A 24,591-nucleotide genomic window follows, 5' to 3' on the forward strand; every position below is an offset into this window, starting at 1 on the left:
GTTGCAGAATATGGTATAGCACAACAGACACAAATATCATTACCCACATTTTTCAGAAGCAAAAGTATAGATTAAGAGATTCAAGCAATGTTAACCCATGAGCAGCTGAACCAGGAGAAGGCAGGAGGCCTTTCTGGCCCACAGTCCACACTTCCATCGATACTGAGTTGTCCCCCCAGTTACCAGCTATATTTCTCTCAGCATAAACAAGTGTTTGTTACCTGCATCATCTGAGACATTGTTTCATTGCCATAGTAGTGCAAAGAACCGTTTCTGTCAGTGAAGTCATACTTGAAGCCTGCCAGGTGAACTTCATGGCATATGTGAAATGCTAGTGTAATGGCAATTAGCCCTGTTGTTGGATGCTTGGGTTTCTAAAACAAAACACAAAGAGCACATGTACATAAATAACTGGCAGCTTGACAGGAATAGCAAACCGGAGAACACAGCGGAAGTGAGGCAGCCTGGCTCTCCTACAGATGTTTGGGTTTGTAGTTTGATGCCCTTGTGTCTCATAAGGAGTAAGGTACTGCCTGCAGGTTCTCCATGACTGGGGTGCCTGCCATGTTGGCCTTTCCTGGCATTCTCTGGTTCCTAGTGAGGGCTGAGCCCATACCGTAGCCCTCCCCTCCACACAGGCAGCAGGAAGGTCTCCCCATCCCTCTGCTCAGCAGCCTGCTTTCATGAAACTGGTTGGGCTTCATTATATCGGAGACCATTTCACCACATCAAATTTGACTGAATCAGCAGATGTGTTCAGAATTTTCCAAATGATGGAGATCAAGACGAACAGAACAACATGATGTGCCTCAAATCTTCATTACACCAAACTAAAAAAGCATGAATGCTACTGCTACATAAATTTGGCTGCATTTGAACTTTTTCAAAGCAGGGAAATTCCAGAAGAACACAACTTTAGACCTTCCCCTACTATTTCCATTAGAAGAAAAGAAACTGTAAATAAAATTGTTTATTTCTCCCTAAAGTGATATCGCTCAGAAATAAATGCAATGTAAAATATCAAAAGCAGGTCCTAAACAGTTTTTAGCTGTGCAAAATTAAGAACACCTAACCAAAAATCAGCATTTCTTACAAGAGCATAGAACAACTCATTGTAACCATCTATCCTATGTTGTGATCAAGTACATGACTGTTTTAGCAGCAGCAGTGGCTAAAATGACCAGGGGAAGTAAATGAGGCAAGGTTTGTAGAGAAGAGTGAACTTTCATTAGACCAACAGATGAAGCTGAGGGGAAAAAGCATCCCCAGAAATGGACAAAACTTTCAGGCATTAATGCCCTTCTTAGCTAAAATAACAATTTTCTCAGAGACCAAATGAGCTACACACTTTTGGTAGCTGCAATCAAACTTCAAACTGAGCACAAAATCATGTGCTTTTTTGAGCTCTTACCCAAGGCTCAGTTCATTTGCCTCTGAAAACAAAGCAGGCAAACCTGAACAACTGGAGTACCGGACAGCTCTGTGCAGGGAGAAGGCTGATGCACTCGCTGATACAGAAAAAGACTTTTTGTATCACGTGATAAAATAACAAATCCCCAGGAGAAAGTTACTGACAGCAGCTCTGTAAGCCTGATTTAAGTTACAGAATTGAACAATCACCTTTTATGTAGAATTTTTTTTGTATCTTCATTCAACTTTTGGAGTAATCCAGAAATAACATCAACTTAAAATGCACACTATTGCCCAGGGCTCCTGCCAGTTAGCAAAATGACTTTCTGCCCTGGGGGCCCAATATCATAAACTTCGTGGTGACTCTGTTGCAATGTCCATACTAAACAGGACCCCAAAATTATGGCAGGAATGCTACATGTCAGCATTAGTGCTATTTGGAAATACCAGGAATATCACAGGCTGCAACTAGCTCCGTTTACCTTTGGCTATCATAAAGTTCACCTCAAAAGAATACACTAAAAAAAGCAACACTACGTCTAAAATGTATTATCACACTAGCACCCTAGCAATATCCTGCTATCCTTGGCCTGTAGTGAAATTTGTTCAGCCAGTCACATTTAACAGGAATAAGCACAGCCCTGGAATGACTCTGCAACACTGACTTAAGCACTGCTGGGGCAGCACATCCGATTTTACAGTTCTTCCCGGCTCTGCTAACACCATCGCAGCTGCTAACAAAACCAGAAACGCTTCTGGACCACGCACAAATGTGCACTCAGGGAACACGAGATTGGCTTACAGCAGGGAAGTTCCACCAGGAACAGTGGTCTTCAGCATCTCTTACAGGCAGAGGGGGCTGAAGCACAGGACAGCAAAGGCAGCACTAGCCCTTCTCAGGGACGCAATATGGGATGAGGGACTCCAAAGTGGGTCCTGCAACAGGCCGTCCTGCCAGAGGGAGCCCCCGAGGCATGACCTGCAGCTTACCCAAGCTGTGTCAGGGCGACTGCAGACGCGCAGGCTCCCAGCCTCTGAGATAGGAGGAAAAGTGAGGAAAAGCATGCCTGAGCTTGACCATTGCTGCCACCAGCAACAAGGAGCTGCAAAACCCCTCCGATGGAGCAAGTGGGATGTGGATGTGGTGGAAAGGGGCTCCAAGCACAGATGTACTCTGCCCCAGCTCTGAGCAGGGCTGCTCAGCAAGCAGGAGAGGAGCAGAGGGCATACATGCTACCGAAAGAGACTGAGGGGCCTCTGCCTCTGTACCAGCTCCAGGACACCATGCACATCTCTCTGGCTCACTCATAGTGCTGGTCTTACTTTTACTCCCACTGAGAGGGGAGCACAGGAAGAGACAGGAGGGATTTCTGGAGCCATGGAGGGAGGCCACAGATGTTCTGTGGCTCTTCAGGACATAGTTAGGCCCAACTACTATGCTGCTTGCTTCCCACCCTTGGCTGAAGAGCTCAAATGCCACACAGTCCCAGCAAGCACACAGCCAAACTAGGTATTCCAGTTTGAGGGTTAACAGGGGAGCAAAAAGCCACTAGTAGGCTCAAAAAAGGAATGACATTTAAAAAAGAAGAAAAAAAAAACAAAAACACAAAACCTCCCAACAGCAAAAAACCTCACTTTCCTCAAATATTAGAAAGATTAAACCAGAAAAAAGTTGTGGTAGGTACTCCACAGTGACAGCCTGTCAAAAGTTTCCACACACGTCAGTTGGCTGAGCCCGATGAAGCAGCTCTGTGCAACGATGTGACCCCAGGGAACCTTATTTGTGCAAAACAGCATGTGGTCAGTCCTGACTGAGCAAGGGAAGTCTCCAGCTTGAAGCCTTACCTTTCATCAGAAACATTCTTCAGTCATGAACTGACAGTTAAAATGTATTTTTATGTCCAAATTGTCGGTTAACTCACTACAACGCTTGGCATCAAAATCAGTAAGCACAAGAATGCTGCTAGACATATGTCATTAGCATCGGATTGGAATATCCTCTATGCTCCCTAGCCCCTACCCACCCCCAGCAGCATGAAATTGCAGCAGTGTTAGAATTACTGGGTTGTTGGGTTTTGGGGAAGTTTTGTTTGTTTGGTGGGGGGTTTGGTTTTTGGTTGGTTTTTTTTGTTTGTTTTCGGGGGGGGGGGGGGCAGGCGTTGGGGTTTGTTTGTTTGTTTGTTTGGGGTTTTTTTTGTTTTGTGGGTTTGAGGGTTTTTTTGTTTGTTTAAGAAAAACTATAAAACACCCTGTATTTAATAATTCAAGACTCCTTAATATTTCTAGAGGCTCCTTGGATCTGCCATGTTCCAATGCCTGTCTGCTTTTCCCAATTTTGTAAAGGGCATTATGTCTGTCCACAAAATTGGTCTCATTTAATATTAATTACAGAATCCATAAAAAGATTTTTGGCGTACAAGGCTACCCACTCTCTTTCCGGATAAGATTTCCCCACCTTTTCTGAGGACCATCTAAATGCAAACTAATGCAATGTGAACCTAGAAGATGTTCTAACATAGTCCACTATAATAAACAGATAATTACCTCTGAGTACACATTTGGCTGCACAGAACTGAAGGCATGGAAGAAAAAAGCCTACCTCCTTTCTGGGAAACCTTGTTGGGAAATGAAGCCATTCATAAGCCGTTTTTCTGGTGATGCTGGGATCAAGAATCCTGATTTGACTAGATTTGTATATCATGTTCAGAGCCGGTTTCTTCCAAAAGCCTTTAGCACTCTGTAACAGGCAAGCAAATACACATTTTAGTGGCTATAAACAGTTCATTTGGGTTTTGTAGCAACTCTAACCAGAGTAAAATCCAAGGACAGGAGGTTGAGGAAGAAAAGGAGTGTTGAACCTCCCAGAGTTCAACAGAAATACATGCCAAATCATGCTTCTGCTGTAGGATAACCCACTGCAGCAGCAGAGGCTGGGGCCGGCTGGCTGGAAGAGAGCTTTGCCGAAAGATCCCTGATGGACAACGCACACCAGCAGCATGCCTTGGGAGGCAGTAAATGCTTATTGTGTCCTTGGCTGCATTAATAAAACCGTAGAGAACACACAGAGAGAAGTCATCATTCTCAAGTACTTTGTACTATGCCTTTCTGCGGTCTCACAAATGCTGTTTTGGGCTCCTCCCTCTGCAAGACAGAACGTCAAACTGGTGCAAGCTCAGCAGAAGGCCTCTAAAACGGCCGAGGGGCCAGAGCACTGAGCAAACAAGAAGGGTCTGAGGAGGCTAGGTTTGTTTGGCCCATCTTCAACTATCTGGTAGGGGTTTACAAAAAGAAACAGGATCAGACTCTTCTCAGAGGCCCACAGTGAAAGGATGAGGTAAAATTCTTTCCTGTGAGGGTGGTGCAGTACTGAAACAGAGATTGTGACAATATCCCTGGAAGTACTCAAAACGTACCTGGATAATGCCCTGAGAACCTGGTATGGCTTTGAACTTGGCCCTGCTCTCTTTCAACAGGGCTTTGGATAAAGACTTGCAGAGAGAGGGCCCTTCCAATATTATTCTGTAATTTCACCAAGTGCGCAGGATAAATTAATCTGGGAAATGGCTGGAACATGCATATCAGAATATGAAAGAGTGCTAGGAAGAGTATAAAAAGGTATTTCCAAGAGGAAAACTGCTTTGGGGTGAGGAACTGATCAAATATGTCAGTGAGAAAGAGGACAGAAGCATCTATGGGAAAGGGATATTGAGCAGACTGACTGGGAGATCTAGTGCTCCCCCCAGCTAGGAGGACTAAGGTTAAAAACAAAACAGGTATTTCACATGAGAGGTGTGTAGCAAGCTGAGCCAAAGTGCATTAATAATTAAACTCACTATTTTCTGACCACTTAGTATCTCCCAAAGCCACTTCAAGTCACGTGGTTTGAAAACGATGAGAACAACCGTCGTATTAGGGTCATAGTGGATCGGATCTGAGAAGATGGATTCTGGGTAAGAAAGGCGGAAAGTCGTTCTCCTCCCAACATCGTCTTCATACCCTATAACAGGGCCATTATTCATTCTGCAGAGGACAGAGACACAGAGATGGCAATGACTACCCCACCCAAGTCCCTACTGTGCAGTGGCTGGCACGTGCATTAGTATGTGGGACAGACAGCGTGTCCAGGTACAGGAGGGTTTAGTGGCTCAGCATTTACTTATCACATTATGTGGTACATGAGCAATTACCAGATGCACTCACCCTCTAATTCAGAGGGATCAAGCACATACGGGAACTTCGCCAAGGTGGTTTTGAATAAAATCACACAATTGCTTATCATGTGTCACTCGAGCAGAAGGCTGCCTGATTTGGCTCAAACACAGAAACTGGAGAAGACCAAAGAATATCTGGCTTGGAGAATGACCCCATAGCTCCATTCATGCTACTAGATGATCCAAGTCATACAGGAGGCAATTCAAGAATGTTTTAATACTCTTCACTGTCTACAGCATACAGGAGCAGGAATTACGACTGTACCTGATGCTGATACATCTTTATGTTTGCTTTTTTGTTTGGGTTTTTTTTTTTTTGTGGGTTTTTTTGTGGGTTTTTCTTCTTTGTTTTTTTTTTTTTTTAATATTACTTGTACAGCTGCCACTGCTTTGGGATATAACATTGATAAGCAGCGAGAAGGTGGGTCAGGTCTCACTGCTCTGAGATGTTAGAGGGGCTGTGTTTAAGTCTCCAGCCTGCAGTTTTTGCTTGGTGGCTGTGTTGCATATTCTTTGGAGAATGCAGGCAGTCTGTATGCTCCATTCCTGCCAGTGTGACTGACTGCTCAGAATAGGAGGCACTCTGCTTAGGAGCAGACGTTTGCAAAACTAGGTATACAGGCAAGGGAACATTTCAAAATTTTAACAGAAGTCGTCATTAAATACAGAATGTAAACACCAACTCTTTGTTCACTCACAGTAAACAAACGTGTACTACATTTCTGAAACAGTTTTGAATTTAGAGCTGTTTTTAAATGTGTGACACCAGCCTACACAAAGATCTCCATTTTAAGAAGAGCGGATAGATCTACAAGGAGCCCAAATACTTGAAATAGTTTAAAAATAATCCATGGAGCTTCCTTGCATCATTATACTAGTGAAAATAAGTGCAAGGTGGGCTTTTTCCATAAACACAAAGTTGTCAGGCAAGGAAAGTTTCCTAAGAACAGGAATATTATCTGGATCACCTTCTATAGTTTTAAGTTTATAAGAGGAGCTACAACTGAAGAATTGCATGTATTCATATATACCTTACCAGTACATTTTTAAAGGCATGTCAAACTCCAGGCTTTGTATACAAAACTTTTTAGGGTAGTGCTTGAAGACTGAAACACTATCACTAAAATTGATGGCAAAGTAACAAAAATGAGATATTGTTCAATGCTCAACACAATGTTGAAGCAGACAAACCAGCAGCTCAGAGGTTTTAGTGAAAGAGGGTTCAGGCACACTATACGACAGGGTATCTACAGGCAGAATGGCTGTTTAATTAGTTACCATCTCAGTTCCTGCAAAGGAGAAACCAATTAATCTTTTCCTTAATGTGAAGAAAAATCTGTTATAATTAGCCCAATAGTCCATTTTCAGTTTGCTTGGCGTTTGAACTCTGCGGTCCCCAGCCCTTGCCGGCTCCTCTCTGAGCACTTCCCCAGTTTCCTAGTCCAGACGCCTTCTCTTCAGACCCCAGCATCCTCTGATAGGTCAAGGCGTCTGATAAACTTCCAACATGAATTAACATGCTTGAGAAAAAGGGGCAGACATCAGCATCATCCTCCAGTTGGCACATGCCTCGAGATGGACTTCCCAGCATAAACACTAGGTCTAATCCACTCCAAGCAATGCACGTGCCAGCACAGCAGCAAGACAGGCGTGGTATGGAAAGAGGCAGGGCTGCCCAGGATGCCAGCTCACAGCGAGGGGCACATGCAGGGCTTCAGGCTGTTAGATGCTTGGACCCATCACTGACGGCAGCACCTTCACACGTGTATCTGTACATGAGCTAGACTGACCACCGAGTCATCCCTCCTCCCCTGTATCAATCAGTCTCTTAATAAAACACCCATCCATTTTCTCCTAAAATTTTTTAAATTAAGGCTGTGACAGAATAAGTAAAACAGGAAGTTTTATGCATTTTTGTTTGTATAATCACTGAAATCCAAAGCTACTGCCTGACAGCAAAAGTTCGTTAATTCTTTGCATGTACACAAAATGAAAAGGAGATACCATTTACCTTATTATCACATCATACGAGTCAATTTTCTCCCCTAATGTCTTATTTCGAAGTACTCCTCCATTACCGACCACAACACACCGTCGACAGGCAATGCTGTGGAACAAACAGAGCTTTTATTATGCACCACTTCCCTTGCTTCATATTGTTATTAATGATATATTTGCATTTAGCTGGCTTATTTACTAACTGAGGTCCTGTATCTTTTACTCTCCTTGGTCCCTGCAGAGCAGTCTCAATCCTGTATCACACGCAAAGGCTGCTTTCAAATAATGCAGCTGCATTATTTCAGGGACCACCAAAGTCAGGAAAAGGCTTCTCTCATGTAAAACTGTTTTTATACATGTCCTAGTGGTTTGCTGTTTTAAGATCATCTAACCAGTTGGTGATATAGATGCCATTAGATAAATTATCTTCTGCAGTGCTTCAAACTTGTCCCAGACTGGGGATATACCAATGAGGATAGAGTATGTCTGGAAAAACTCAAATTGAGGTGCTTCTGCAATATTGTACAACTCCACAACCCTAGAGATCTCCAGCATAAGCTACAGCAGCAAGATTTATGTTCACAATTTATCCTACAGGCCTCTGAACTGTACATGCAAAAACCCTTAGCCCAACACGTGATGCCTCTTCAACTGAATATAATAAAAAAATATTCATTTTTCTCCTTCTACTTAGAAGTACGGTCTAAACCTGTTTAAACACGTGCTGAAGTGCATGCAATTGTGACATAGAGGGATACGTTGATTAGAAGTTGCATTCTCACATGACTAGATTCAAATTAGACAGCATTACTACGTATATAAAACACTGAGCTACAAATTAGATCTTATACTACATCCAATCAAAACAGTAATTCCTTTTGAATTTAGAATACATTCAGAGTTAAAAAGCACCCAAAAAAAGATATTATGCAAATGCTAAACTTAAAGTAAATTCTAATGGTAAGATTTTCCAAGTTATCCCAGGTTTTCTAAGTGTATCTTTTGTTCTCTACTGTCTTATTACTATGCTAGTAAAATGTGTGCTTTCTTAAAAAATAATTTTAAAAAACAAGCGCACAGACGGGCTTGCTGGCTTTTTACTCCAGAAATGTTGCCTCTTTAGGGAAGGTTACATCCAATGTAGAAGATTGCAAAGTCCTCTTTACAGAACAAGTACATAATTTTTTGTTGTAAAAATGCTTCTTTTTTTAGAGCAAAACAACCTGGCTGCAGTAGGAACAACGGCAAAATAAAAATATTGCTATTTTCTTCAGACACAAACAGGCTCACAGTTTACTGAGGATAAGCCACCTCCCAACTTTCAGCTCTCTCAGTTCTTCAAATAAGAAAAAGCCTCTATGCCATTTCTTACTGTAGGGGGCCCCAGGACTGTGTCCCAAAGAACAGTATAAATGTATTATATGCCCAGTCTGGCACTTTATGTGGTCTAATTAACACTTTTCTCCTTAGATAGTCCAACCTGGTTTTTCAGCTGAGGACAATATTATTCAACCAAGTCTGTTCCAGCCAAGACTGACTGACACCTCAATGTACAAAGCAGTTCCCTGTATTTCCTACAGAATTGTTAATGCAGTTATGCAGTACTGCATGTGAGCGAGGGAGAAGAAACTGGGCCTCAAAGCAATGCTGACAACCTGAAGCTTACAGAAAAAGTGCAATGAAAATAAACGCCAACTGTAGAAAGCACTGTATTTCAAAAGAAATGCTGGGATCGCACCTTCTCACCTGCTGCTTTAGGGCCACATCTGCAGAGGGAGTTACCTTTAAAATTTTATATGTGTATATATATAAATAGTGCTGCTAAATGCAGCTCTCAGGGTGGGGTGACACAGAAAAAGCAGTGTTTCCTGAGCAGCTTAGTAGAAGCCAAGCATTCATAAAAAGATTTCCAGCTAATGCCACAAGTCCATGTGACTCTGTGCCTCAGAAATCAGAGGGGTGAAAACCTGTTACACCATCCTGTCCTTGGTACACTCACTCCCTCTACACCCACAAAACCCTTCCCTCTCAACTCCAGGACTGCTTAAACCCATTCATTTTCAAATTAGTTTTTCAATCTAGTTTTAAGACATCCTGAGAAAGCAGGCTGATGAGCATATGCCTCTTGCGGAGTTCACAGTGTGAAGAAAGGAGGAGTTATCCTTTTCCTGAATTACACTTTGTTACTTTGAGCTCTTATGATACAGCTGCAAGCAAGATCCTGGGCTGCAGAGAAGCAACAGCAAGGAGAAACAGAAAGGAAAAAGGAAAACTGCACAAAACAATGTGATCAGTAAGTAATGAAGGTCGAATGATGGAGAGGGGAGAAAAGTGCAGAATTAGCATAGAGTTGTATCACATTTTCCTGTCATTTACAGCATGCTTCTGTAAATCACTGAAGGTTTCAATCATCTCAAACCTCTGAATTCAGTGTCACCAAAAGTTATGTGGCCACAGCTGGGTAACTGACATACAAACCTCATCACCACAATGCAAATCCTAAACTGCAACTCATACTCCAACTCTTAGTGATACCTCCTGGTGAAAGCATCTATCCCCGATGCTTGATGGACACCCTGGTTTGGGAGTGACAGATCACGCATTAACTCACCTTCAGGTCTCAATAAAAAGCCAGAAAAATTGCTCCTAATCTTGCTGAATACTTTCTTTTATACTCTCTGACTACTTGGTGTGAATGCACAACAACTATGTCAACTCCATTACAAGCGATTTGTATTATTCTGACCATGATAAGCAGCCAAAAAGTTACTTTGAGGAGGCACCGCTTGTTCTGCCCCTTGTAGATGAACTTTAAGTGACTCCTTATCACATACCTGCCAGTTTTTGGCAGAGGCCATGATTTAAGAACCTTCTTCGCTATGTCAATCCCTAGCTATTGAAATAATGCCTTCCACTGGTGTAAAACTGAAGAGCTCAGCAGGACACACTCAGGGCAGGGAGGGTAAAATAAGACCTAACTTTAGAGCTCAGCAACTGAGGTTCATGCCGCTGCAGAAGCTGGGTAGCTGCCTCAAAGTCAAATCCAAACTCTCCTCCCTCTTACTGACAGATGCAGACCAGATCTTGTTCATGGCTAAGTGCTGACTAATACTACTTGGATGAAAAACTGAGTGAAATCTGAAGTTTGATTAAGTTTTTTAACTCCAGTGCCCTTCCAATAACCAATAAAGTATCTAACATTGGTATGTGAACTTTTGAAATGGATGAAGTCAACAAGCAGATCAAATACTCCTGATAAATCGTACATACATACAGTTATAAATACAGGCAGATTAAGAAGACCAGCTTTTAATCTCTCTTAAGCTCAGGAAGTCTAAGTGGGCCAACTCAGACAGGAAGTGTGGCACAAATGTGCTATTTCTTAATTGCCTCCTCCCCTTAGCTCCCCCAAGTATTCAAGCGTCTCCAGTTACGATCATAGGTCTGTGTCCATAGTACAGATTCAACTGACAACAATAAGCAGGGATGGAAATGGTTTATGCTAGAGTGAAAAACCAGAACATAAACCAACATATGAAATGGAGATAAAGAATATGTAGCAAGGCTGGGCTGTATTCAAATATCAGTTAAATAAACTGATCTGTACTTACTGTAGATCGCAGAAATCAACACATTGATTTGATTTCCCAGCAGACTGTTACTCCCAGATATTTTACCAACCCACTTCTTAAAGTTTCCTTTTTCATAATGTTTTCGTATTAAAAAAAACCCGAACACTTATCCCAAAGGGTGAATGACACTCACCCTTCTCCAAGTCAATAAATTGGCAAGAAGATAAAGAAAGTCAAGTGTCCTTAAACAACATCAGGTGTCCTACAAGTGAAATATAACACACCCAAATGTCTGGAGGTCCAGCTTACAACTACCAGCACAATACTGATGAAAGTAAAAAATATTAAGAACCCAGCTATAACAATTGCTATAGCAATGGCTTGAGTGACTGAGGGATTGCATTTAAGTGTTAGAGATCTGCTTAGAGTATAAATGGATCCTGATACAAATTGCATGGTAACTGATCTCCAACATCTAAATGCAATCCCTTTAGTCACTAAACCACTGCCCTATTCACACAGTGTACAAGAGCCTCTTAATCTCAGGTCTGGGCATTAGTTTACATATTTTGTTTATGTGGTGAAATGCTAAAAGGAACATTTTTCCTAGTCTGTAAAAGAAAAATGTTGTTAAATCGAAATGTAGCCTTTGAAGGTCAAAAGGCTTGCATCCTCCACATTCCACTGAAATACTGTTTCTCTGGAAAAGGAAAAAGATCTCAACTTCATCTCCTTTAACAGAAACCCCCATGGTCAGTTGAGGAATGCAATTTATTTCCTTTGAGGTTATTTAGTAAAAAGAAGATGCAGAGGTCACATTATGTTGACTCAGGATTCTGTAAATGCATTTGTAAGAATTTACCGCTGTTGAGCTTAGAGTCCTGAGAGTGCCCAGCGAGTAATTTTGAGGAAATGGGTAGAGTGGGTGTTGAGAGGTTACTCTGTGGATATACCCCTAGGCTGGAAAACCCTTCTCCTATGGGCTGCTCCACTGAAGTCAGTGACACTGTTCTCTTCCAAACAGTTTTGGAGAACTAGGCCTTTACACAGTGAGAATTCACCTATGTTTGGAAAATGGCACTGTTAGGGAAAAAAAAAATCCTTTGTAGCTCACTATGTACACAGTTTTACCTAAGTTGCACACAAATACAGCTACGTGAGCACCATAGATTTGGTGCTCACATAGCCTAATATTTGTCAGAATACTTTATAGCAGGCTCCCCCACTCTGCCCCAAGAAAAGTTTATAGGGAAATTGGGTTTGCATCCTGCCGAGAAGGCTGAATTAGGCAGCAACACTATAGAGCTGCCTAATAATTCTGTATTACTGGAGAATGTTGTTAGGATTCATTCACAGAGTGTTTCATGTTTAAAAGTCACTGTGTCTCGGTTAAATGTATATATAAAATCTCTTCCTTACTACAGTGGCTCATACCCTAACTGTGCTACACACAAACGCTGATGGATCTAGAAAGAATATATTGTATGAAGTCATTGTACATTTGATTTGTTTATACTACTGCCTATTAAATAGTTATAGTTCCATTCTGCTTCAGTACTACTGAAGTATATTACTTTTATTAAAATGAAGCATACTTCCCAGAACCTCTAAACATGCCTGTATCTCAGAGAACCTAACATTCAAAGGATAAATACCAATTACCTTACTTTTGATCTATAGGACAGACACCTGCATTTAAAAGGTACTATGCTGTAACTCCAAGCGTCTCTACTCTGCAGCCAAGACAATTATTGTGCTGAACTTGTGATTTCAGGAAATTTCTAATACAACATTTGGCACTCTCCTTTGAACTCCAGACAAAAGACTAGCCTTTGTCAGCCAATTCTGTATAAATTTCCCCAATTATGATAGTCCTAATAGAAAATATGGGATTCCCCCCCCCTTTTTTTTTCCTGTCGTTAACTTAAGAGTAAACCTGAACATCCTAGAAATAGATACTAAATACAGGGAAAGGAAGGAGGATAGTAGGTGAAGGAAAGGAAAACTGGGTATTAAAACCAAGATAATTGGTGTTCAAGCCTAAGAATTATTTTGTTCATATTCCACTCAAGTTTAATAAAAATGTGATCCTGGCATTTGGCTTGAAGCAACAATCTTCTGTTTGATCTCGATTAAAAAACAAACCAAGTACAGGCAACCTCAGCATTATTTGCATGCAAGTCTATTAAGAAGTCTGCATATTAGCATGATATACGGCAGGCTATCAGCCCATTTGCTAGACTCCAAATCTAAGAAGTCATTTGCATCACTTGGTAAACACAGGATTTTAGTATACTTGCCAACCTTACTACATTACCTTCAAAAAAAACCCCAAACCCAAACAAAAAACCTAAACCAAAACAAAACCCAACAACAACAAGAACACACACACAGAAAGCCCCTCCAAAACCAAACAAAAATTCCCGGCAGAAGTTGCTTCCAATGAAAAGATTTAAACAGGGCAATCTAATGCACCGAGTTATCTAAGGCATGCTCCACTCTGTACCACACCCTGGTTACTCCCAAAATTCCAGGAACAGCCTTTCCTAGCTGCCTGTGTCTCCCTCATTCACAGGAAAAGAAAGCTAAGCATACAAAGGAACAAGAGTACGTAGCAGGCTAGCAGATGCAGTAGCACAGGATATGCGTAATATTTCTTTTGTGCAGAAGCAGTAGTTCGTTTGCATCTGCTTATCTCAAACGTTCTCTAGTGTGTGCTAACAATGACTTCAGAAGAGGAAGTCACATTCAATTTTTAAGGGGTGGTTTCACCTTCCTCAAGTATGAAAACATACTACAGGAAGGTGGGACTGCATTCAGCTAGCAAATTCCTAACGCACTTGTAAAAGGAAATCTGTATGTTTAAGCTCCCTCACAGAAAAATTATTCTTGAATGCTGGTGCTACGTGTTTAAAACTGAACTTAAATATTGGAATCAGTTACATATTGCTTCGATACTGCCAGTCAGAGCTGCAGCTTGGCTAACTTAAGCAATTTCAGGATAATCCCACTGACATTCCTTTTTAGATAAGTATTAAAAAGGCAATGAACAGAAGCAGTAGCAAACAAACCATCTCACCTGTCATTTTCATTGGAAAGTCCACAGTTCTGCAGTCTTGAAAGGGCTAAACGAAAAAATTGCTCTAGAAAGCAAACAAAGATTAATGAAAATGTTCAGTGCTTTCCAATACAAAATTAAGCATGCCACCCTGACTACAGCATTTTCAGACACAGTAGTTTTTATGTACTGTGCATAAAAACTCAGAATAACACCACTTATAATTTAGGGCCACAGGTCAATCAATGATGCCAAAGAAACTCAGGTTTATCAGAGCTCCTCTCTGGGAAGCTTTTCCTGCCCCAACACTCTTCTGTTGGAAAACAGCATGGGGTTTTTATAAAAATAAAAAAAAAAATCTTAGTTACAGTAAAAAAAAAATCATCAGAAGGGTTTCCAAGACCTGCATCCTAATTGACTCTCTTTTTCCTTCTACCCACCTTCAGCTGAAACAGAAACTGCCTTGACCCAAGAGGAGGGGCTGCACAGCCAGGGACAGTAACATCGTTACGTGTCTCGGGAGAGACATCAAAACAGCCTCCGCTCACTGGCGAAGCTGGGCAGAGGCACCTTCCCAGGCCTCCCTTGGTGGGCAGGTGCCTGCTGGACACTCAACGTGCCTCTGAGAGGGGGCCTCAACTCATTCCCAGACATACTTTTCCTCACCACAACCCCAGAGGTGTGGGAAAATGCACCATCCTTGTTACACTGATAGAGGGCAAATCGAGCACGTAAAGCCCAGATCTGCAGTGTACTAGGAAGGTATGCTGCTCAGTGTTAAAAACTCTGAGACTTGACACTTTACAACCCTTTCCAAAAGGGTGACTAAGACCCTTAGGGTCTCTGGCCCTGCTTACTCTGCCCTGGCCAATGTGGACAGCAGACATGAACAGGCAAACACTTTGTGTGGGTACAGCAGCCATGCAACAGCAGGAACACCCTCTGTAGCCCCAGTGACACCTTCCCTGGTGGGAGGAGCTAGCCCAGTAAAAGGAAAATTTTGCTGATGTAACTACCCCAACCTGGGGACTCCTGCCTCAGCAGGACTCTGGATCCCGATCAGCTTACATGTGTTGATTGAACCCCATCACACTGACCCAGCTAATATTTCACCTAGCAAAGCACTAGCTAAATATCTTTAGCACTCCAGCCCACATAAAATGAAATGAAGCTGAATAAGCTCCACTTTTCCTCACTCCCACCTTTCTGGAGCTTTCTCTGCTAAGAGGGGCAACCACCACACGATATTTTATTTGCTAAAAACAGAAAGGTGCCAGGTCAGAGGGACGAAATGAAACCATTAAGTCCCTGCTAGCTACCCCCAAAAGGATTGGCATCGGTGAACAGGAAAAGACCAAGGCCAGAGATTCAGGTGGCTTTACATGCCATTTAGATATTTCTGTTTAAAAAAAAGGTACGTGGGGAACACAAACCTGCTCTCTTTATTCCATAAGGTAGTTCAAACTTATCACTTCCGTGGAACTCTGCCACTCTGATAAAATCATTAGCGCACAGGAACGGATATATTTTGTCAACACTAATGAAGGGAAAAAGTAAGAACTTTCAAATATCCATATGATGTATTTGAATAAGCCAATAATTAATGCAATTGCTTTTAAAAAAAGCTTTCTTTATCCTACTTCAAGTATTATCAATTTTGAAAAGAAGAAAACTTGAACACAGTGAAAGAAATAGGTGACAGAAAAGGGGAAGATTTTATAATGGAAAATATAGGTAGAGAGTGAGATAAAATGATTTCTCTGCTACTGTAAGTTATATAGTCATTAAAATCACATGACTGAAAGCTTACACCATGAGACTGAATGTTTAAGGGAACACATAACCCAGGAAGACAACTAATAATTTCAGGTTTGAAAAGTATGTAACAGAGGCAGCAAGGAAAATTAAGAGTTATCATATATGACAATTTAATAAATAAAAATGGGATTTGAAACAAGGTGTTTTAACTTGAAAATACCACCTCCTGAAGACATCAGCTTATTTGCTATGTGCTCCCATTCCAAACAAGTAGCACCTAATGGCTGTGTTGACATTAGTAAGTAGTTTGGGGCAACAGGAGCATATCCATACAGCAAAAAAGTATGGAGTTCTCATGTCCATATTACACACACCTTGGCTTTTTTTTTTTTTTACCCTGGAGTAACTCTAGTAGGGTCCCGCAGATTTAACACCCGTTAGCAGCTGCAGCACATCGGGTGTGCTCTGGCAGCGCGTCTTCTGGCTTAGCCAGAAGTTGGATGTCTGAAAGAAGCCCAGGGCACATGTGCCAGGGCCACCCTGCAATGAGAAGCATGGCACGTGGAGATCATGAGAAGGTTTGCCTCAAAAGTGAATTCCTTCTGCAAACTAGAACATGACAGCATCATACCTTATAAGCATCAAGATAGAAAGAATGGGTCACTTCTTTCTTCAAAAGACAGTATCCACAGACAAGGGTTATCTCATAGCAGGGAAGGGACTCTTATACCATATCTGCCAAGTCAAGCCAAATGAATGAACAGTAGACTCAATCCTGCAAAATGCTACCATGCACTTGGCTTCACCATGGAGTTAAGTGGACACGCACTCACTGAACTGGTTGACTCTGTAGCGATCCTGCATACTAGGTCTTATATTAAAATGTTATCACAGAAGTATACAGTCGCAGTGAGAAAACCTAGTGTTGATCATAAATACCCACAGACAGCTCATGACTTGTTTCTCAATTAAGAATATTAATAGCTGCTAAAAAAACCCCTCCCTCTCAGTTTCACAAATCAAGTATCTCACTCTTTAAGCCCTACATTTTCAGAAAATCCAGTAAAAAGGAAAAGCCAAAACAAAAAAAAGCAACAAAACACCACAGCCCACACACCAAGAACTGAGCCATAGGTTAACTAAGCAAGACCAGCTAACTTTGAGACATCATGTACTAAACACCCATATTAAATTTAATAGCTTGCCTTGCTGTTCAGAAGCAGCTGGTAAGCTTAGACATAATAAATAATTTACCTACTGCAAAGAGATTCTTAATTCTAGCTCTTTTAGCTCTGGTTCCTTTCCAGTAAATAATTCTGCCACGTTAGAAATCCCTTCAGCCTCCCAAGGCTATTACCAAAGTGCACAGACCAGATCTTCAGCTCTTGCAAACTATCTCTGTAAAGCAGCTATGGAAATGTGCAAGAGACTCTGTTCTAGATCTGCACCAACCTTCTTCTCACTGTGCATCTCTGAGTCCATTCCTGCCCCCTTCCTCAGCACCAGAGCTATCCTGCTGTGCCTGACAGAGAGACAGCCAAGGCACACTCCATGGGCGAGGGACCTAGGACCACCTCTCTGGGCCAGGCAGTTAACCAAAATTGAAAGACTACAGGACTGCTTTGGGGAGGACAAACCAGAGATCCTTCTGTGTTCTTTAAAATAATAACAGCACTGAATTAAAGCCATGTTTTCTTGTACACAAAGAGGCCCAAAAACCCAGAAGCAATGGTGTCTTTGCTCAGAGGTTTATGACTCCTTCAGCCAGGACTTGGTCTAAACATCTTCCCAAGCTTTCCCAGGGCCATACTCAATGTTTGCTCATGTAAAACGTAAGACCAAAATTATAGCCTGTCTGCTGCTGGTCCTGTAGCACTTCCTTGATCTCTCATTTAAGACTTGTGCTTCTAGTAACAAAAACTCCCAGTATTTCCTCACAAACCTCTTGGATGCACTTTTGTGACCAGATACCTTCTTTGGTTTGGGTTGAGGCTCCTCCTTTTTTCATCTGACTGCTTCTTTACAAAGGAAACTTCCTATGAGTACCTTAGTGGAGGATACCTGTGGCAGATGTACCCACCTTGATAAAAAACAGGGCTTTCTGACTGTTGAAAAAAAGCAGCAGCTGAATCTTTTCGCACCCTTACTGCAGCTGTTGGCATGTACCCTGTCGCCAGCAGACAGAGGCCTGGGCCAACAGGAACTGACACAGCCATCTATGACCACAGGTTGGAGTTGACTAGGGTATAAATGGGGTCCTGCCAGAGGCCAAATTGAGTCCGTCCCCCTCAGAGCAGCAGGTCTGCAGTCAGGGACCCTCCCCTGGCATCAGGACACCACCCAAGGTAACTCCTCAAGGTTGAGAGCCCTGGTCTTATTAGGTAAGTGATTGCATGTCTTGAGTCATCATTCTAAAACTTAGGAATTCTGAAGTCGGCTGTGTAGTATTAATTCCCGTTGGCTCCCTGAATGTGTGGTTTACTAATGTTCACTGGAGTAACAAAACATTTTTTATTAGAATAAATATTATTTTGAGTTACCTCACCTGCCTAATTTGACTTTGTGCACCTCCATGGCAATACCTACACACAATTCAACAATACTATCAGAGGAACAAAAAAACCATGAAAAATCCCAAATTTCATTAAAATTAAAATTCCATTGAAGGGGAAGAATCTTATATCATTAAAGACTGGATGAACTTCTGCACATTTCGTACTCCTCTTTCCAAATAAAATGAAGAGGTTTTCAAAACTACCCTGGTCCCTGTCTGCTACACTTGGCTACCAAAAATTCCTAATCTTTTAAGTCTACGTTCTTAATAGCAGAATGACTGAGTTTTGGTCTTGGACATGAAGGCTTCTTTTACAGGAAAAGTATAGGGGAAAAGAAAATCAAGGCTTGTATTTCAATCATTAAAATATTTTCACTGTTACTAGCTACAGTATCTGAAGAGGAAGTATTTATTTATTCAGTACATACACCAGCATGTTGAGCTAGTTGTGTGGTATTGCTCAGATACTAATCAGTGACAAGCTAAACAATATGTGTTGCCACAACCAGGAAAAGCACCAATGAACACAAGCCCAAAAGCTTCACCTTCCAGAGGTGAAACAAAATGTGAATCTGTCCAGAATATGTAAACAGCCCATTTCTACCTCAGTCAGCACAGCCTTTCCCTTTCCCCTCACTTCCCACAGAAGACTCACCCCAGTAAAGATTCAAATGCTGGTTTCAGTAGACAAGTGTCCAGCACGTTACTCCTCTCCACAGCCGTAGGTGGCAGCCTGCAAAAGAAGAATTTCAAAGAAACAGCAAGGACATGAACAGGTAGCAGCAACAAGGCAGGGAAACTTGGACAAGCCAAATCAGTAAAAGCTGATTACTGAGTTAACACCACACCAAATTTTCATGATTGGCTCTGTCTGTATTATAAAGAGGGATCTTTTTCATGGTGGTACGATTACTTTTACTAGTAAAAGCTTTCATCTCACGGTGATGCTCCAAGGGGTCTGCAACCTCACTTGCTCATCCATAACCAGAGGTGAGATCTCAGGCCCACCTGCAGAGAAGGAGGACACCTGAGCTGAATCACCCCTGCAGCCATACTAGATGGCATCACCAGCACTCCTCAGAGAGGAGAGGGGAGTCTTGTTTGGAGAGGGGAACAGACAGCACCACATAGGGTACTTCAAGGAAAATGAAATTCTCTAGGGATAAGTCATTCCTCTCATAATAAGCCTAAGACTTACACTTCTAAGCATATTCCCACCTTGGCGATTTAGCCCAATTAATAATAAATACAAAGCCCAGAAAGGAGAGTAAGCAATGCATGCATCTGGGCTGCATTAAGACCAGAAGGATGAAACCACCACATTAGAACCACAAGCCAAACAGACCATTAAGGTTAATTGCTTTTGGTAACCTCAAGTTGTCATGTGAACACTGACACTGAGATAGCGCCCTATGAAATGTATCAGCTGGCCAGCTCGCTGCTCTCCAGTATCAGTCTCACAGATGGTGTTTTGCAGGATGGCTTCAGAGAGAGCAGAGGCCTGCTTTTAAGTTTAAGCACAGGCACTAATTAGTCCCACAAACCTAATTGAAGGAATTTACTAGCACAAGATCTGCTTATACATACACTTGCATGTCACAAGTGAACCGCATCTCTGATTTATTAAATTTTAAGCACAAAAGTTGCCCTTGTAGCTCTGCTAATTTTATTCGGGCATAACTCAGAATTGCAGAAATTTGGAAGTTGTAAACAAATGTTCTTCCAGGAATCCATTGCTTGTTAGACAGTCACTGTAAGTGGCCATAAATATTAACCAAACACTGGAAACATGACATGGACAAATTCCTTTCTGCCAGACATATTACAATTGTATTCATAACAGAAGCTGCCAATGGACACAGCTGTACAATAACCAATTGAACAGTGAGCCTACAGACAAAGGCTACAGATTTTAGTCTCAATCCCTCCCACCTGCCCCAAACCCAACCAACTAGCCAACAAAACCTCACCACAAGAATATTTAACTGCTGAACTTACTGGGTAACTCCACTGGTCTCATAGGAAGGATGAGCCCTCACAGAGGAAGTCTGTCCATAAAAGCTAATCCTGCAAAAAGGGAAATGTCACAACACTGTGGTTTGCTGTAAACACAAACCACTACACAAAGCCATTCATATCAATTGTATGCTATAAACAAGACAGATAGAGGCACATCCATCACTACTTTTAAAAGCTATCACTATTATCTTCATAACACAAACACACTGGTCAGTCCTGGTCACACAACGCAAAGGCCAATGGAAACTCAACATCTTCGATAAGCACCCTGCATTTTAGGTCCCAGGCCACCTGTCCCACGCAGCCTGGAGACGGTGAAAGATCACTTCCCACAGGGTTGCCACTGGGACTCGACAGATTTCAGCTTTTCAAAAGGTGCCCACTACACCTGCAGTTATTTCCATGTGTGGAGCAGGTCTCTCCCACATCATTTATCAGACTTCTAAAGGAACAAGCAAACACTCAACATACGTGGGGTGGGAGGAGATATGGATACATGACACGCACAAATAAGCTGTCACTCCTCACCTAAACACCTGTTTTCATGAAACTCAGAGGGGCTTCCCTGTCTCTGAAGTCCTGACCTCTCCATGCCACCAGGCTCAAGTGGACTAGTAGGTTTAAAAGTGACATGAGAGAAGAAGTGACAGGACAAAACGATCAAATTCATTCCCTCACAGTACCAAAAAAAAAAAGCCAACCACAAAACAAACACACAGAGTATTAATCAATTCTGTTGATTAGCAGTAAACAGCTGTTCAGCAACACGGCAACTCATAGCCACAGCTCTCATACAGCCATGAGGGAGTTTGCACTATAACTGAGCAAAGCATCACCGTACCAGTAGAGGTTATTTCTCCACAGATTTCCATGCAGTATAACATACATAACAGCAGCAGCCAGGATAAAGAACAGAAGAATTTGCTTCATGACTCGTAGACCTGAAATGTAAGAAAAACAAAACAAGAAATTTAATACAAGTTATGCTATTAACACGAACTTTTATACAGCATCTTGAAACCTACAAAAGGAAATCATCATTATTACAGCCATTCTCCACCACCACAAATTTGATGGGGGATCACTCCGGCTTCATTTCTCACACAAAGTCCCAGTGACAGGAGCTGAATGCTGCTTTGCACCTGCCACACATGCATACTCTGCACAGAAGTATTGAGAGAGGCTCACTCTAGGTTCTCTCTGGAGACATAGGAGGAAGATGGACTCTTCCAGAAGCATGTCAGAGTAGGAGCTCCTTTCTGTCCACTCACAGCCCAAAGAATCCAGCCTCCTGGGTCAGAAGTTGCTCTTTACAGGTACCTGCACTTTTTCCCTTTCTTGTGCCACTCACTATCAGTTTCCATAATTACACAGTTCAACAAGCATTGGTACTTAGCAGGAGGCAGACAGGCTGATGCCAATGAAGCAGAACAGGGTACGAGCTGCCACAGATTGCTACTGGCTGTTTTAGGATCACTCTATATTCATAAAGTCTTGGACACTTAAAGATACACTGAAGCTGTCTGCTTATGCCCTTGTGTCCTGCACAGTCTCCAGCTCCTGACACAGGCCAGACTTCATTGCTCAAGTGACAGAAAAATGCTATTTTCGCACATCACAAAGTGAGGAAGAGAAGTTAGGACACAATTTGTAGAAACCCATAAGTTATGGAGAAATTTCAGAGAAAGTGTTCATTTTTCAAATGGAGTTCCCACCTTGTTGCACAATCTATTAAAAGAAAACCAGAGAAATATCAGAAGCTCATGTATCTGGCAAGACACGCTGGAGGAAAAGCAAGCTCTGCATTGCTCACATCTAACACTGAGCTTCCCTTTCAGTAGGTATGAATGAACTCTTGTTGCTTAATCTTCTGAAAGTCAAAAATAGCCATTCTGACCACAAATTACTGTGGAAATTAAATAAGGAGCTATATCCTTCTATTATTTTTATTTCTCTCCTACCATGGTAAGCAGGTTCGATGCACACAATGCATAAACACCTGCGTGCATATATGTATTTTACAGTGAAGGTAACAAACAGCTGTCCAGCAAAAACAAGCCATATCCAAACATATTGCTGCATTTTCCAAGAGCACAGCCTTTGGCTTTATGGTTTTTTTTTGTTTGGTTGGTTTTTATTTTTATTTTCTTTTTTTAAATTCCACGTTGCTTTTTAGAATATTTAAAGTTACAGTTATTTTAAACCTCTCTTAAACAGCCCTAAGGCAATAAAACTCAAGGCAGATATAGTCCAACTGATTTACAGCAATATGCTTCATGCTAGTAACATCTTAACATCATACCTTGTATTAAAGGCCAAGGAACTACTAGAGAGAGCTGCATTTTGTTATTGGAAATCGGGAAGTAAACTACTGCCACTCACATAGCTTCACCCCTGAAGAAATACGTGACAGTGAACCATTTATTACAATGACTTGAGACCAACAAGCTACCAGTTCCTTATTCCCACCCTGCCCCTCGCCATATCCTTCACAGGAGTTTAACTGTGGGATCAGAGAGGGGTTTTTGTAACAGCATCTACCAGTTACAAGGTCATGCAATGAACAAGATAAAATCTATCAACCTTAAGTATATCCTCCAGGCTGTCCTACTGTGATCTGTATGAAACACTCACAGGCTGCATCTGTTGCAATGTCAACCTTTCATCCCACTCTTTGGGAGCATAATGAACCAGCTCTTCAGGTAAAGTTGCTAAATTAACAATTGATTGAATTGCTGATTTTGCCAACTTCAGTGTAAAAAAAGAATCTTGCTGAAGAGGCAGACCAAGCTACAAAACAGAGAAAAGACAGGGATAAGCTACCCATAAAGGGTCTTCCAAAAACAAAAATATTATTCAAAACAGTATTATTCACAGAGACAAAAATTGTTCTGTTCATAAAGTATTTACAAAGATATTCATACTGCCTGCAAATGATTCATTAAAACAAGAGGATATAAGTCAATATCATTCTTCAAATACAAGCATAAGGAATCTGTAACAACTTTCAGTATCCTACGTAGGACATCCAGCCTGGCACACACTTGAGTATGTAGCATCATTTAGGCCAGTACCTAACTCAGCTCTTAGGAACATAAAATGGTCTCTAATTATACAAGTGTCTCCTCACTATTGCATCCCCCAGTGCTTGGCTTCATTCAGTGCTTTGAAGACAAAGTTCTGTAGTCAAGAAAGGCAGTCTTAATAGTGAAGACTTTCTTAACCTGGTTTAGTAAACAGAACCATTGCCTTGTTTATGGAAGAAATTTTTCTGGGTGTATTTTTAATGGTGACAGCATTTTCCAGCTCTCCCTTCCTATTTTAAAACAGCTGAGCGTTGCAGAAAGTTAATCAAAGGAAAACAAACTCCTACGATACAAATATTGCACTAGAAAATTCCCACAGTCAGAGATTGAAGAAAATAGGCAATTGAGAAGACACAGTTCAGATGTAAAATGACAATCACGCATTTCCAGCTTATTTATCACAACACAAGATGTGGCATCTTGATTTAAGCCCATCAACCTGACTGACAGAGGTCATGGTACCCTTAGGTCAAGGTCAGTCAGGGTTAAGCAAAACAAGGAGGACAAAGATGGAACTCAACTATTTAATTCCCTCCTCTTTCTACAAAGCCTATAGTGATCCACACAATGAAAGGGGTGAGGAATCCAGCATGCCAGCACCTGAGGTTCAGGATGTTAGCTGGTCAACCTTCTGAAAGCAAGCAAGCAACGGGATGCATAAGTGTTGTAAAAAGATTGATGGTGATTTTTTAAGAGGAATCTAAGCTAACTTCCACTGTTTAACTTCCCACCCCGGCCAAGGCAGAGCTACAATTACAGAATTAGACAAGACAGACTGTGTTATGGTATAGGAGATCTCAAGATCAGCCTGTCTCTCCTGTAGACAGATGGTTCCACCCCAGCTCCCACCAACCCACCACAGAGACACATTTGGGTATACAACAAACTCGCTTTATAAGCCCAGAGGCTAATTTTTTCTTCCCTT

The 24,591-nt window shown here is 41.7% G+C and overlaps 1 protein-coding gene across 10 annotated transcripts in view; it reads right to left on the reverse strand.

Annotated features, from left to right (window-relative positions):
* Positions 1-24,591, reverse strand: part of ST3GAL6 (ST3 beta-galactoside alpha-2,3-sialyltransferase 6) — a 49,024-nt gene that overhangs the window by 6,293 nt on the left and 18,140 nt on the right. For 8 of the 10 annotated variants that reach the window (XM_075105594.1, XM_075105604.1, XM_075105585.1 and 5 more), the window contains 9 exons: positions 21,422-21,521; positions 20,560-20,628; positions 19,217-19,294; positions 15,683-15,786; positions 14,271-14,334; positions 7,633-7,728; positions 5,244-5,430; positions 4,010-4,147; positions 222-374 (listed from right to left, as the gene is read on the reverse strand). In XM_075105594.1, coding sequence (XP_074961695.1) covers positions 222-374; positions 4,010-4,147; positions 5,244-5,430; positions 7,633-7,728; positions 14,271-14,334; positions 15,683-15,786; positions 19,217-19,294; positions 20,560-20,628; positions 21,422-21,510 — 978 coding nt within the window. In that variant the 5' untranslated portion in view covers positions 21,511-21,521. The remainder of the gene's footprint in view (positions 1-221; positions 375-4,009; positions 4,148-5,243; positions 5,431-7,632; positions 7,729-14,270; positions 14,335-15,682; positions 15,787-19,216; positions 19,295-20,559; positions 20,629-21,421; positions 21,522-24,591) is intronic. The other 2 variants (XM_075105634.1, XM_075105626.1) reach the window with 1 other exon arrangement.

Source organism: Phalacrocorax aristotelis, chromosome 1, assembly GCF_949628215.1.
Source record: "Phalacrocorax aristotelis chromosome 1, bGulAri2.1, whole genome shotgun sequence".
NCBI classification, from domain to species: domain Eukaryota; kingdom Metazoa; phylum Chordata; class Aves; order Suliformes; family Phalacrocoracidae; genus Phalacrocorax; species Phalacrocorax aristotelis.